Source organism: Sturnira hondurensis, unplaced genomic scaffold, assembly GCF_014824575.4.
Source record: "Sturnira hondurensis isolate 20B ecotype Veracruz unplaced genomic scaffold, ASM1482457v3 Scaffold0023817, whole genome shotgun sequence".
NCBI classification, from domain to species: Eukaryota; Metazoa; Chordata; class Mammalia; order Chiroptera; family Phyllostomidae; genus Sturnira; species Sturnira hondurensis.
In genome coordinates, this window is record NW_028096448.1 from 4,458,496 (window position 1) to 4,471,271 (window position 12,776).

General features: G+C 55.2%; 1 protein-coding gene across 2 annotated transcripts in view; it reads left to right on the plus strand.

Annotated features, from left to right (window-relative positions):
* Window positions 1-12,776, plus strand: part of JARID2 (jumonji and AT-rich interaction domain containing 2) — a 257,383-nt gene that overhangs the window by 229,660 nt on the left and 14,947 nt on the right. For both annotated transcript variants that reach the window (XM_037037987.1, XM_037037988.1), the window contains 4 exons: window positions 1,977-3,024; window positions 6,370-6,872; window positions 9,744-9,836; window positions 12,648-12,766. In XM_037037987.1, the coding sequence (XP_036893882.1) occupies window positions 1,977-3,024; window positions 6,370-6,872; window positions 9,744-9,836; window positions 12,648-12,766 (1,763 nt within the window). The remainder of the gene's footprint in view (window positions 1-1,976; window positions 3,025-6,369; window positions 6,873-9,743; window positions 9,837-12,647; window positions 12,767-12,776) is intronic.

Below are 12,776 nucleotides of genomic sequence, written 5' to 3' on the forward strand. Positions count from 1 at the left end.
GAATTTAAGGTTTTCATTGGACTGTGTAAAATGGGTGACATATAAAGAAATGCAGGTCTCAGTGGCTTCTTGCCTTTTTCTGTTTTTGGAACTTTCTGCTAATAGTTTGCTTCAGTAATTTTCAAAGTATGTCCCCGGATCATCCTCATGTGATTCTTGGGCAGATAGGGGCCCAGGGTGAACCACTTACTGGGGCACCTGTGGGAAAGTTTGACTTCTGTTTTTGTGTGTTCCCGTCTTAAGCAAACTGCATATTCCTGGGCTAGGCTTAGGCATAGGGCAGAGGTGACTTAAGCCTCAGGCTCAGTATTCTGGGAACTTGACTTCTGGTGGCAAGAGGGCTGCACAGCCCTGGGTGGTGTTGAGAGGCTGGTGTTGTGAGGCATGAACTGCTTTTGGTCTCAGCAGTTATGAGGAGGGGGGAGGCATCTTTGCGTGATTGCAGCTGGTCAGCCTTGCTGACTTGGAAGTGCAGGCTCCCTCCACCCTGTCACCTCCTTCTCACAGGTACCTGGTGAGAAAAGAGGGCTGTTGTTTCTCTACTGGCTGTTTCTCAGTAATTGTGTACTATCTTAGTCTACTTCTTTTGGAGGCTGTAGTGCTTATGGAACTCTGTATTTTTTTAACTCATTTTGCAGATGAGTTTGACGCCGAGGTGTTAATGACATGATAGAGGTCCCTGAGAGGCAGGGCTGTGGTTCCACATCCATCCCAAACCAGCCAGCCCAGCAGCGGCCACTCTGGTGGGCTCTTCCTTGTTCTTTGGAGGTCAATGCACTTCTGGTCTCCTCCCATATATATCATTCTGATTTCTCTTTATAAAGAAATGACTTCTTTGTGTCATGGAGTCACTGTGGTGTGCTAACTGTGTGACAGCTCTTGCAGAGGCTACTTGTTTACCCAGTTTCCGTGGAACTGAATGTCGAAGTTTACTGAGGCTGGGGAAACAGGAACTGCCTATGCGGAAGAGGGTTGGGTGTGTTGTGCTTCACTGAAGAAGTCAGGTGCATCCCCGTGTTACTCAGCAAGGTGCTGCAGAGCCTGGTCTCAAAAGAGGACGAGAGGGGTAGGTGCTGCTGGTTGTCAGCCTACCTCCTCATCAAAGCTGAACCTCATGATTTGCTCGTGTTCTTTTTTTAGCATATAGATTTTTAAATTCTGTGGGCAAATCATGCTTTAAAGGGAGCACAAAGAGTAGCAGGTGTGTCTTTTTAAAATGGGGTGTGTATGTGTGTGTGTACACAGTTGACTCTTCAGCAGCTTGAGCTAGGAGAGCCCACTTGGGCATGGCTTCTTTTCAGTAAATACACGGTTGGTCCTCTATATCCCTGGTGTCATGTCCTCGGATTCAACCAACCACAGAGTGGAAACAGTATTTTAAAACTCCTGCTGGGAGTTTTTGGATGCAGAGCACTGACTGGATGTTTTATTCTAAGCTGTTCTATATAAGGGGTTGGGAATCAACAGATTTTGATATTCATGGGGGTTCTTGAACTAATTCCCTGCAGATGGTGAGAGATGACAGGGTGTTTGGGGAGTCAAAAACTTGTACACACATTTTCAACCACAGAGAGTAGGGTTTGGTGCCCTTCGTTCCCTGCATTATTCAAGGGTCAGCGATATACATGCTCTTGCTCCCCTAAATGGTCAGGATCTTGCTACCATAAATGTTACTATAACCTGTGGCAGGTGATTGGCGGGCATGTGGAAAGGGCCTCATTGTGAAACTTGCAATTTCCTGAGAGAGCCACAGGGACAAACCTGCGTGTTAGGCACACCAGGAAAAAGAAAGATGGGTGTGGAGTCATGCCAAGTGTCTGAAACAGAGCGTCTCTGAGTTGAGTTCAAGGCTGTGAATTTTGTCTGCCTTTGTAGGCAGCCCACGGCTCTGTTCAGTTACCAGTGTGTGGAGGTTGCCTTCCTGGCGGGCACTAATTCTGCTTTTTTTACCCTTTGCCTCTCCTGCTGCCTTCCAGGTTTCGAAGGTAAATGGAGTCACTCGAATGTCATCTCTGGGTACAAGTGCAACCAGTGCCAAAAAGATGCGCGAAGTCAGACCTTCACCGTCCAAAACTGTGAAGTACACTGCAACGGTGACTAAGGGGACTGTCACATACACCAAAGCCAAGAGAGAACTGGTCAAGGAAACCAAACCCAATCACCACAAGCCCAGTTCAGCTGTCAACCACACAATCTCAGGGAAAACTGAAAGTAGCAATGCAAAAACCCGCAAACAGGTGCTATCCCTCGGGGGGGCGTCCAAGTCCACCGGGCCCGCCGTCAATGGCCTCAAGGTCAGTGGCAGGTTGAACCAAAAGTCATGCACTAAGGAGGTGGGGGGGCGGCAGCTACGGGAGGGGCTGCGGAATTCCAAGAGGAGACTGGAAGAGGCACACCAGACAGAGAAGCCGCAGTCGCCCCCCAAGAAGATGAAAGGGGCAGCCGGCTCTGCCGAAGCCTCTGGCAGGAAGGTGGCGGTGGCATCCCCAGCCCCGGCACCAGCGGAGAGAGCTCCGCTGAACGGACACGTGAAGAAGGAAGTGCCCGAGCGGAGCTTGGAGAGGAACCGGCCAAAGCGGGCGGCGGCCGGGAGGAGCACGCCGGGCAGACAAGCACACGGCAGGGCGGATGGCGCCTCCTGTGAAAATCGTTCTACCTCGCAACCGGAGCCCTTGCACAAGCCGCATGAGGCGGCGGCCAAGCCCGAGAAGGGGTCCGGCCGGGCTGGGTGGGCGGCCATGGACGAGATCCCCGTGCTCAGGCCGTCGGCCAAGGAGTTCCACGACCCACTCGTCTACATTGAGTCGGTGCGTGCTCAGGTGGAGAAGTACGGCATGTGCAGGGTCATCCCGCCCCCGGACTGGCGGCCTGAGTGCAAGCTCAACGATGAGATGCGGTTCGTCACGCAGATTCAGCACATCCACAAGCTGGGCCGGCGCTGGGGCCCCAACGTGCAGCGGCTGGCCTGCATCAAGAAGCACCTCAGATCTCAGGGCATCACCATGGATGAGCTCCCGCTCATAGGTAAGGCCCTCCTTGCCTGCTGCCCTTTCCCAGTAGGGCGTGCTTCTCTGGGCTCGTTTGCTGCTCGTGCTCAGGAGGAAGCTGATGGCGTCCCTTTCTTCCAGGTCCTGGGCATTTGTGGATATCCAGGTCTGTGCTCTTCCTGCCGGGTGGTTTTCTACTGCCCGCAGTGGCCAGAGCAGTGTCTGGGGTGATGGGATGCTGCCGGGTGGGTTCATCTGCTGGGCTGCCTTAGCTGTGTACCACAAAGTTAGGAGTTGAAACAGCAGCAAGCTATCAGCTCACAGTTCTGGAAGCTGAAAGTTCAAAATCAAGGTGCCAGCAGGGATGGCTCCCCAGAGGCCTCTCTCCTTGGTCTGTAGATGGCTTCTTCTCCCTGTGTTCTCACGTGGCCCTTCTTCCATGTGTGTGCCCCTGGTGTCTCTTCCTTTTGTTAGAAAGACTCGTTACATGGGGTAGGACCCACCCCATTTCAGCGTGCTCCTTTTAAGACCTCTCCAAACAAGGTCCCATTCAGAGGCAGAAGGGGGTAGGATCCAACATATGACTATTTGGGGACATAGTTCAGCCCGCAAGCTCTTAACAGACCTCAGTGCATTTCTTCTGCAGTCTCGTCTCTGTCTTTTCATCCTCTCGTTTTTTACTTGAGAGCTTCTGTGTCTTTGGCGGTGACCAACTTGGCCCTCGTGGAGCCCACAGGTCAGGGAACAGGTGCACATTTCTCCTGAGACCAGGCATAGCTGTGGCTGGGGCGGTTGCAGAGCTCAGCTTGGTGACTCCTAGTGCGTGCACATCCTGGCATCGAGGGCCCCTAGGCCCCAGTGGCGTCCCCTCATGCGGGTCATCTGTCCCCTCATGCAGGTCATCTGGAGCTCCCCAGTCCGCTCCTCTCCTGGATCCCACACCCCTGGGATTCACTTGCTCTGCCAGGGACAGGTGGGCTCTGTGGAGTGGGGTTTCCTTTCGGGATGGCTGGGTAAGTTTGCTCACTTCCCTTACAGCTCTAGATCCATGAAACAGCAGGCTCCTGCCTCCACTTTGGAGCCCCGAACTTTTTGGAAGCTGGGAGGAATGGAGACGTTTAACAGGCATTTAAGTGTCAGGAACTGGCAGGAAGGTGGCGTTCCTTGTGAGATGTAGGCTTCATTATTTCTCTCAGCAGGTGCCTGCCAGGGCCGATGCCTGAGTGAGAATCACTTACTTTGAAAGAATTCTGGGTTTGTGGTCCCTTGTCAGGGATGGTGTGTGATAGGTGGTGACAGGGCTGCGGGAACAGACTGAGGACAGTGTGGGCTGCGCCCTGCGAGCACAGTGTCCGGCGACTTGGAGCGGCACCGGGGCCTCGTGGTTGTGAGATGTCCGAGTCCCACTACCCACCCCGAGCCCCGGTTTCTTGGGGACAGGAGGAGTCCTCCAGTGATGCTGTCATGAAGACCGGCAGCGACCTTTTGCTCAGAGTGGGGTTTCTTTAACTATGACTCTGCCCCACAGCAGCAGAAGCAGGGAGACAGGGCGCTGGTGTGGGTGTTCACTGTCTCTGTCTGGGTGTGTGAAGCGCTCTCACTCTCCATCGGACGGCGGCCCACCTGGCCCATTACCACAGGGGCCTCCAAGTGCAAGGGACTTAGCAGTTTTGAAGCAGTTTCCCAGAATTCACTGAAACAAGTGAGCACCCCAGCCCCTTGGGAAGCTGCTGTGCTGCAGGGAGTGGGGTCAGCACGAACTCGGGTGGGGGCGGTGCTTCCCAGTTAGCAGCCTGACGGCCCTGTGACGGGCTGGTCATGGCGGGTGAGGAGTTAATGGGTTTGCTCTTGGATTATAATGATTTTAGAGAAAAAGGCAAATGGGCTGGCCCCCTGTCTAGTGAGATGTGTGGTCTGAGCCACTGTGGCACACTGCAGGGGACTGGCTTCACTCGGTCTCTGCAGGTCAGGGCTCTGTGCCGCCAGCCCCAGAGTGAGGCCCAGAGTCTGCCGGTGTTGGGCAGGTCTCCTCCCCAAGGCCGTGATGTTTTTCACGAGCAACCAAGTCCAGTGTCTCACCACGCAGAGTAAATGGCTGCCTGCCTGCTGCCTGAGGTGGTCCATGCACCCACCTGGTGGTCTCGTGACACCCAGTCCACCTCTGGCCTCAGTGTGTTTCTCGGGCAGGGGTCCTGCTGTTTCCCTTTTTTGTTAGATGTAAATATATTCCTGCTGTCCAAAGACCTAAAGCTTCTTCCTCTTTAATTTGCTTACTTAGTGTTTTGTTGCACATTTACCTCTTAAAAGCCAGGGTATGATTATTCTGGAAGATTTCCCCCATTATTGGCCAGAGGAAGGCTGCTTTTCCAGGTCCCGTCAGTGCCATCATGCATATCTGAGTGGGCGTGCACTGTACAGCCCTGTAATTTGACCAGGGGAGGGAGTGAAAACCTGCCTCTGCATCCTTCTGAGATGAGCGGCCCCTCGGAGTGCATGATGGGAAGCAGAGAGCAGACTGCTGGGTGCCCTTGTGACTATTGTCTGTCACCTCGGAACCCTCTGGGATTGAAAATAAGTAGCCTCAAGCATGTACATTGGGTGTATGTGTGTTAGTATGTTGGTGTGTGTGTGTTGGGTATGTGTATGTTAGCTGTGTGTTTGGTGTGCCATGTCGGGGGGTGTATATTGGGTGTGTGTGGTATGTGCCTGTTGGGTGTATGTTGTTGGGTGTGTTAGGTGTGTATGGGTAGGTGTGTGTATGTTGGGTGTGTGTATTAGGTGTATATGTTGGGTGTGTGTGTGTGTGTTAGGCATAGAGGTGTTAGGAGGGGAATTGGGACTAACAGCGTATTGTGTGTGTGTGGTTTCCAACATCACAGCTATTCCAGGTGACACTGGGACGTTGGTAGGGCCGAATGGCACCACCTGGGTCCTGCCCGTCCCTCATCAGGGCTGGGCTGCTTGCCCTTGCCTCGTTACACCTGCCCCCGCTGTGCTGAAAGGGCACTCCCCAGTGCACGAGGAGGCACTGGGAGGTTCTCTCCCTGTGGATGTGTGTGGCCAGCTCTCTGCTTCCATAGGGCCCTTGAACGCCACCTCCTGGTACGCCTTCCCTGGTCACCCCACCTGTGATGGTAGCCCCTGTTACTCTGCAGCCCTTCAGTCATCTGTGTTTGTCCCCATGGGGCCCAAAATTGTCTTCAGATCCACCTACGTAGACTAAGCTCTCTGACGGCCGGACATGGTTGTTTGCTGTTCTGACCCAAGAGCCTAGCAGCTTCCCAGTGCACACGGGCACCGGCAGACTGCCGGGAATGGAGGGGGTCTTGATCACGGTCCTTTTCACTGAGTGACCCTGTGTTTTCCCCCCTTACTATTCCAGGAGGCTGTGAGCTCGACCTGGCCTGCTTTTTCCGGCTGATTAATGAGATGGGCGGCATGCAGCAAGTGACTGACCTCAAAAAATGGAACAAACTAGCAGACATGCTGCGTGTCCCCAAAACTGCCCAGGACCGGCTGGCCAAGCTCCAGGAGGCCTACTGCCAGTACTTGCTGTCCTATGACTCCCTTTCCCCCGAGGAGCACCGGCGGCTAGAGAAGGAGGTGCTGATGGAGAAGGAGATCCTGGAGAAGCGGAAAGGACCCCTGGAGGGCCACACGGAGCATGACTACAACAAGTTCCACCCCCTGCCCCGCTTCGAGCCCAAGAACGGGCTCATCAATGGCGTGGCCCACAGGAACGGCTTTCGCAGCAAGCTCAAGGAGGTGGGCCAGGCCCAGCTCAAGACGGGCCGGCGGCGACTCTTTGCTCAGGAAAAGGAAGTGGTGAAAGAAGAGGAGGAGGACAAGGGTGTCCTCAGCGACTTCCACAAGTGTATATATAAGGTAGGGCCCCTGCATGGCGGTGAGGGAAAGGCGGCGTGGGGCCCTTGGACACCTGGCGTAGCTGGGCAGGGCCCGACTGCAGGAATGGCCTCTGGGGGTCCTGGGGCCACCAGAGTGCTTTCTCTGGGAAATGTGAAGAGAAATGTCTGCCACCTGTGGGGAGGCTGTTCGGTGAGGACCCAGGCCTCAGGGCATCTGGCCAGCTGCAGCAGGCCCGGCTTTGCCCTTTGGGAGCTGTGAGTGTGAGCTAAGTCACTTGCCCACTTTAGGCCTGGACTTTCTCTCTGTTGAATGAACTGAGTGTGTGCCCCGGTGCCCCGGGACCCTGTACCTAGGATGGAAAAGCAGTTTCTCCTCTGCTCACAGTTTTGAGCCTGTGCCTTTGAGTACCTCACCTCAGCCTGGAGGATGGGAGCTGCCCATTCAGGCCTGGGGCTCTCTGACAGCGATGGACCAGACCCTGTGTGAGCTGGAGTGCTGGCTTTCTTTGCCTCCGCGTTTATTGGCTGCATAGCCCACTGCCCCTCCGCACCCCGCAGCCCAGCTTGGCCAACTCTGTGGAGAGAGGCCCTGGCAGAGCTGTCACCTCGCATCTCACCATCAAAGCTCTGCGCAGGGGGAGGCGGGGAGGACCAGCAAACTGAAAAGCGCACTGCGTTTTCCCAGCTCCACCAGGCCTTCTTGCAGCACCAGCCGTCCTGCGAGGCACAGTTGTGGGGACCTTGCACTTGGCAGCCCACCTGCCTCAGCCCAGCCGCAGCGACCATGGCCTCCTCTTTGGCTGGTTCTAAAGCCAGGCTTGGGGCCACCTCCCCCACCCCCCACCTGCCAGGGTGAGTGGGCACCCGGGGCAGAGCTAAGAGAAGCCTCCGCCGGGTTGCCTGGGCTTTGACGGGTACATGGGCCATACCCAGGGGTCCGAGTCCTGGAGTGATCACTGCCCCCAGCTGTACTCCCCAAATTCCCATCACCGCCTGGAGGCGGGCCCTGGCCTATGCCCACCTGGTTAGCCCAATGCGGTCTTGTGATGCCACATCCACCACAGACAGGCAGGGAGCCTGGGACTTGGCTCAGTTGTGCCCCTGCCCTTTCTGAGTCCGTGCCTGGAAGCCCCCCGTCGGCCACCCGCTGCCACGCTTCTTTTCTGCCAGTCTTTAGCCCCGTCCTCCTTTCCAGAAAGAGGTTGTCTAAAACTTTTTCTGTTATTAGACCCGGAGAGAGTTCCCACTTCCCATGTTACCTCGCAGGGATAGTGGGGGTAGGGAATGGCTGCCTGCAGTCTGCTGATGTGGCTCCTTTGATTCCACATTTTAAATGTTTTATGAGAAGGGAGAAGGTGGCCCACGGGCTGTAAACCCAGGAGCCCTTTGGGTTGTGTTTGCTGAGTGTTTGCCTGAGAGGCCCTGCTCGTCTGGAACTGCTCATCAGATCCTGTGACTGAGTAGCGAGCACATGAAGTCAGATAGTTTCTCCTTTGGGAGGCGAGTTTTATGAGTGAGTTGGATCCAAGCAAGAATTTTTCTGAAAACATGCTTGGTAAAAGGTATTTTTAGATTTCATCACAAAAGTTGAAGAGCAGGTCTGGGGTGCTGTGATCAGAGCCACTGGGCGCTTGAGGGCCGCGTCGCCCTGGGGCCACAGACTGTGCAGAATTAGGTTTTCATTTTGAAAGGAACAAAATGGCAGGAGGAGTCTGGAATTGAGCCGGGGTGTTTCCCCTGAGCTGGCACCCCATGGTGTCGCTAAACGGAGCAGCAAAGCAAAAGCAAACACCGCCAGAACCTTTGCACCGGCTGCTCTGGCTATCTTTCCAAGGGCAAGAAGACTGCCACGCGCTCTGGAGCTGGTACTTTTTATGAGGCTGCTCCAGGGTCACCTCCGCAGCAGCCTTCCCCGGCCGCTCTTCCCGCCCTCCTGTCTCTCTGCCCTGGCTCAGTGCACTCACTCCCTGCCTCCCCAGCGCCCTCGTGTGTTGAGGGCTGTGTTCCCCGGGGAGGGCGGAAGCTCCACGAGGAACATTGCTTTTCTCTCTGAGGCCCCTTGAACTAGGCCTGAAATAATACAACAGGTGGCTCAGTACATATTTCTGTAATTAAGGTCAGAAAAGAGTGAAAGGCTCAAAGCTCGCAGGCTTGTCTGCGCAGCACAACATTCTGTAGAACAGGTGGGAAATGGGGTCTAACCTGGGATCGCAGAGGAGAACTGTGAGCCGAGTGAGCCTGTCCATTTGAATGTCACTGGGGAAAGGGCAGCAGGGGCAGGATGTCTGACATCTAAAGGCACCGTGTGCCCTCCCTGTGAGTGGGACAGCGAGAGAGTCACCAGGTTACTCCTGTCACTTTAGATCCGTGAGGTTTTCACATGGCGAGGACCCCCGGGGTGTAGATGCCCCCCTAAGTTTCTATCTCTCAGGGTCTCCAGGCTTCTCTCCTGGGTCCATCTTAATGCTGTTAGTGCTTCACTGGCCTGCGCCCTGTGTCCTCCCCTCCCATGGGTGAACTGAGGGATTCTGCCTCTCTTCCCACATTGTACCCATTTCTCCAGAAAGTGGAAGCTGCTCTGTAAAAAGGGGACCCGGGAAGTAAGTGAAACTTCTTGTTTGAAATGTGCTTCTGCCACGGCCTCCTGGGCACAGCCTGTGTCTTCCACATGCCGGTCTGTGTGCACCTGTAGCTGCAACGGCCGTGTGTCCGCACCCCCTTTGTGAGCACCGAGGCGCCTCTGCCTTCTCTGCTTGTGTTAACTTGGGGCACAGACCTGCCCGGCTGTGGGGGGCACCGGCAGAGCCCGTGGCTGGGGCTGGCTTGATGTGGGCTTAGGGCTCAGCTGTGTGTTGTATGCTGGACTCTCCTGTTTTTGTTTTCTTTCCAGGGAAGGTCTGTTTCTTTAACAACGTTTTATCGAACAGCCAGAAACATCATGAACATGTGCTTCAGCAAGGAGCCCGCACCAGCTGAAATTGAGGTGAGCCGAGCTCCTCCTGACCCCATTGGCCTGAGAAAACCTGAGGGACTGACTGTTTTCTATGTACTGGGGCAGCCAACAGTTTTAACTCCAGTTAATCTAAACTTCTTCTGATTAAAAAAAGGGGGTGGGGAATGAAGGGAGTGAGACTCTCCGCTTGTCCCTGACTTACCCCAACCAGAGGCGGAGAGACACAGGCTGGGCATCCCCCCAGCTGGCTGCCTCTGCCGCCCTCTGTGTCTGCTACGCAGGGGAATGTTTGGAATTCCCTGAAACCGTAGCTGTGCTGTGCTCCTGCCCTGTTTTATTAGTGGGGTTGGCAGATGGCCATTATTATGCTTCTGCCAACTCTGTTCTTTGAGTTAGTGCGAGGTCGGAAAGATAGTGAGCGCCTCTGTGCCCAGACCAATTAGGGGGAGTTTGGTGTGAGGTGCTCCAGGACAGAGACCAGGTCTTTTCATTTACCTCTGCTTGGCCAGGGCCCAGCTGAGTGTGTGGACTTCCAGACGCTGGCATTGGCAGGCCCTCGGCAGCACTGGGTCCTGTCAGGGAGAGAAAGCAAACTGCCCTTGCTTGTTAAGGGCAGCTGTGGGCGGGCAGCGGCTCTGTCAGCTGCAGCCCGTCTCTGGGATGTCTAACCGATACCACATCTCCAGTTCCTCGGGGGTCAGGGCCACCTCTTCTGGTTAAAGTCCAGCTTGACCACTAGGGGGCCCAGCCATCCTGATTTGACCAGGTTTCCCCAGAAGTGGGACTGCTAGGCTGGCACCATCAGAAGCATGGCAGGTTCCACCTGAGTGTTCAGGCCTAGTTTCTCAGTTTGGCGAATTCGGTGTTTTCTTTCAGCACTTGCTGGCATTCCTTGTGGGCCTGGGTCTCCGCTGCTGCGCACATGCCGCCCTGGCTCCGTGCTCTGGGGTTGCCCTTGAACTCCACACTGAGGCTGGCCTGACTCCCACCTTGTCTCCCAGCTTCGGCCCCAGTGCCACATTCTACCAACCACAGTGTCAGGCGGCCCTGTTTCTGGGACACGTGCGGCCACCCCAGTTGCTTTCGGAGTGCCCGCAGCATTTATGTTAGAGGTGTCGGAGAAAGGAACGTGACTTTTTGGAAAAAGAGGCCTTCATCGCACAATACCCGTCTTGGCGGGTGTCCCTGAAGGTGCAGGGTTCACACCATCCACAGCACGAGGAAGGTTTAGCCTGTCTTAGTTTCCTCCTGGAGCGGCCATTCATTCTCTCCGGAAGTCCAGCCTGTGCTTTAGTGGTTACGTTACGTAGTATTGAACCACAAAGGGAAGATTTTTTGTCTGAGGCTGTCTTACCCTTAAGAGAAGGCCGGCCTTTCCTCTCAGCTGAGGCCCATGCTTGGCTGCCAGGGTGGCCCTCACTTAGCAGGGTGTCCTTTCCTCCTCGTGCCTTTGTTAATCTGCCAGAGGTCGCTGTTGGTCGGGTGTGCAGGTGGCAGGGCTGGGACTGTCACCAGTCCCCTCTACCAGACTGTTGCTTCCTTCAGTTCAAGGAAATCTGCTTAAAGCATTCAGGCTTTCAGTGGTGTTGAGTTTGCTCTTGGCCTGGGGCTTTTGACCCCTCCAGGCTGGTCCCTCTCTATGGAAGTTGCAGGTGCGTGGGCACTGGTGTGCTATTGCCAATGGCACTTCTCTGGGCTGACGTGGACTTGGGGACACCAAGTAGTTCTTGGTTAGACTTCCTCCTTGAAAGGTTGGTCCAGCTCAGTGGGCTTTGCTAAGATTGGGAGGTGAAGTTGTGCTTCTGGAATGATATCCCAGGACAAAATGAGAGTGCCTCTGCTTGTGGGGAGGTGCCTCGAGGTAAGCCGGGCACATCTGCCTGCCTGTGAGTGAAACACGTTCCTGCCCCACTCTCTGCCCCGTGCTGGTTTAGGCAGCAGTCATCAGGCTGCCTGGAAAGGTTGTTACACTGGCGTTTGATTCTGTTGGTGTGGGCTGCAGGCTGTACGTGGATTTTCCTCCTCAGAGGATCCCCACGTGCAGCCGGGGCTGCCGGCCTGGCGAAGAAGTCAGGGTGCGTGTGCGAGGCATGTGTCTGTCAGGTGCTGGAGCTGAAGGTGTATCGAGTTCATTCCAAGGATCATAGGGATATGTCCTCAGCCGCCTCCTTACCATTGCATTCTCTACCCCCTTGTACTGTAAATGATTTTTCAATTGTGATCACCTTAAAATTCGTTATCTTAACCATTTTTAAGTGTACAGTTAAGTGGTGTAAGGTGGGTGCAAGCATTTCCCCCTCTGTCTCCATAATGCCACTTCCCCTGCACAAGAGACTGCACCCTCTGTGTGGCGCACCCGACCGGTGCCCCCCGCCCTACCACCCTGCCTTCAGTGTCTGCGACTCGCACTTCTCCCGGCACCTCATGTAAGTGGGACTTGTATGCTATTTGTCCTCATGTGCCTGCCGTATCTCACATGGCCTTCCATCTTCAGGCTTCGTCCCTTTTGTAGTGCGAACGGTAGCCGTGGCATGGACATTCCACCTTTGGCTCATCCATCGATCTCTCGGTGGACATGACGGCGTTCGATTTCAGCTGCTGTGAATGGCGGTGCCGTGACTGTGGGGCTGTGCAGATAATGTGCCCGAGTCCTGCTCTCAGTGCTGGGCCCTGCCTGCAGAGCGGCCTCGACCGCCTCTGTCCTGCTCACACCCTCTTGGGGGTGGTTCTTCGAAGGCCTTGTCGTCGTGCAGTACATTAGTGTCCCCACATTGTGAGGCTGAGTTGTGCCCTGTGCTCAGGCACAGCAAGCGGCCTGACTGCCCTTGCCTCTCCCCACAGCAAGAGTACTGGCGGTTAGTGGAAGAGAAGGACTGCCACGTGGCGGTGCACTGCGGCAAGGTGGACACCAACACTCATGGCAGTGGGTTCCCGGTGGGAAAATCGGAACCCTTTTCAAGGTAAAGTTGG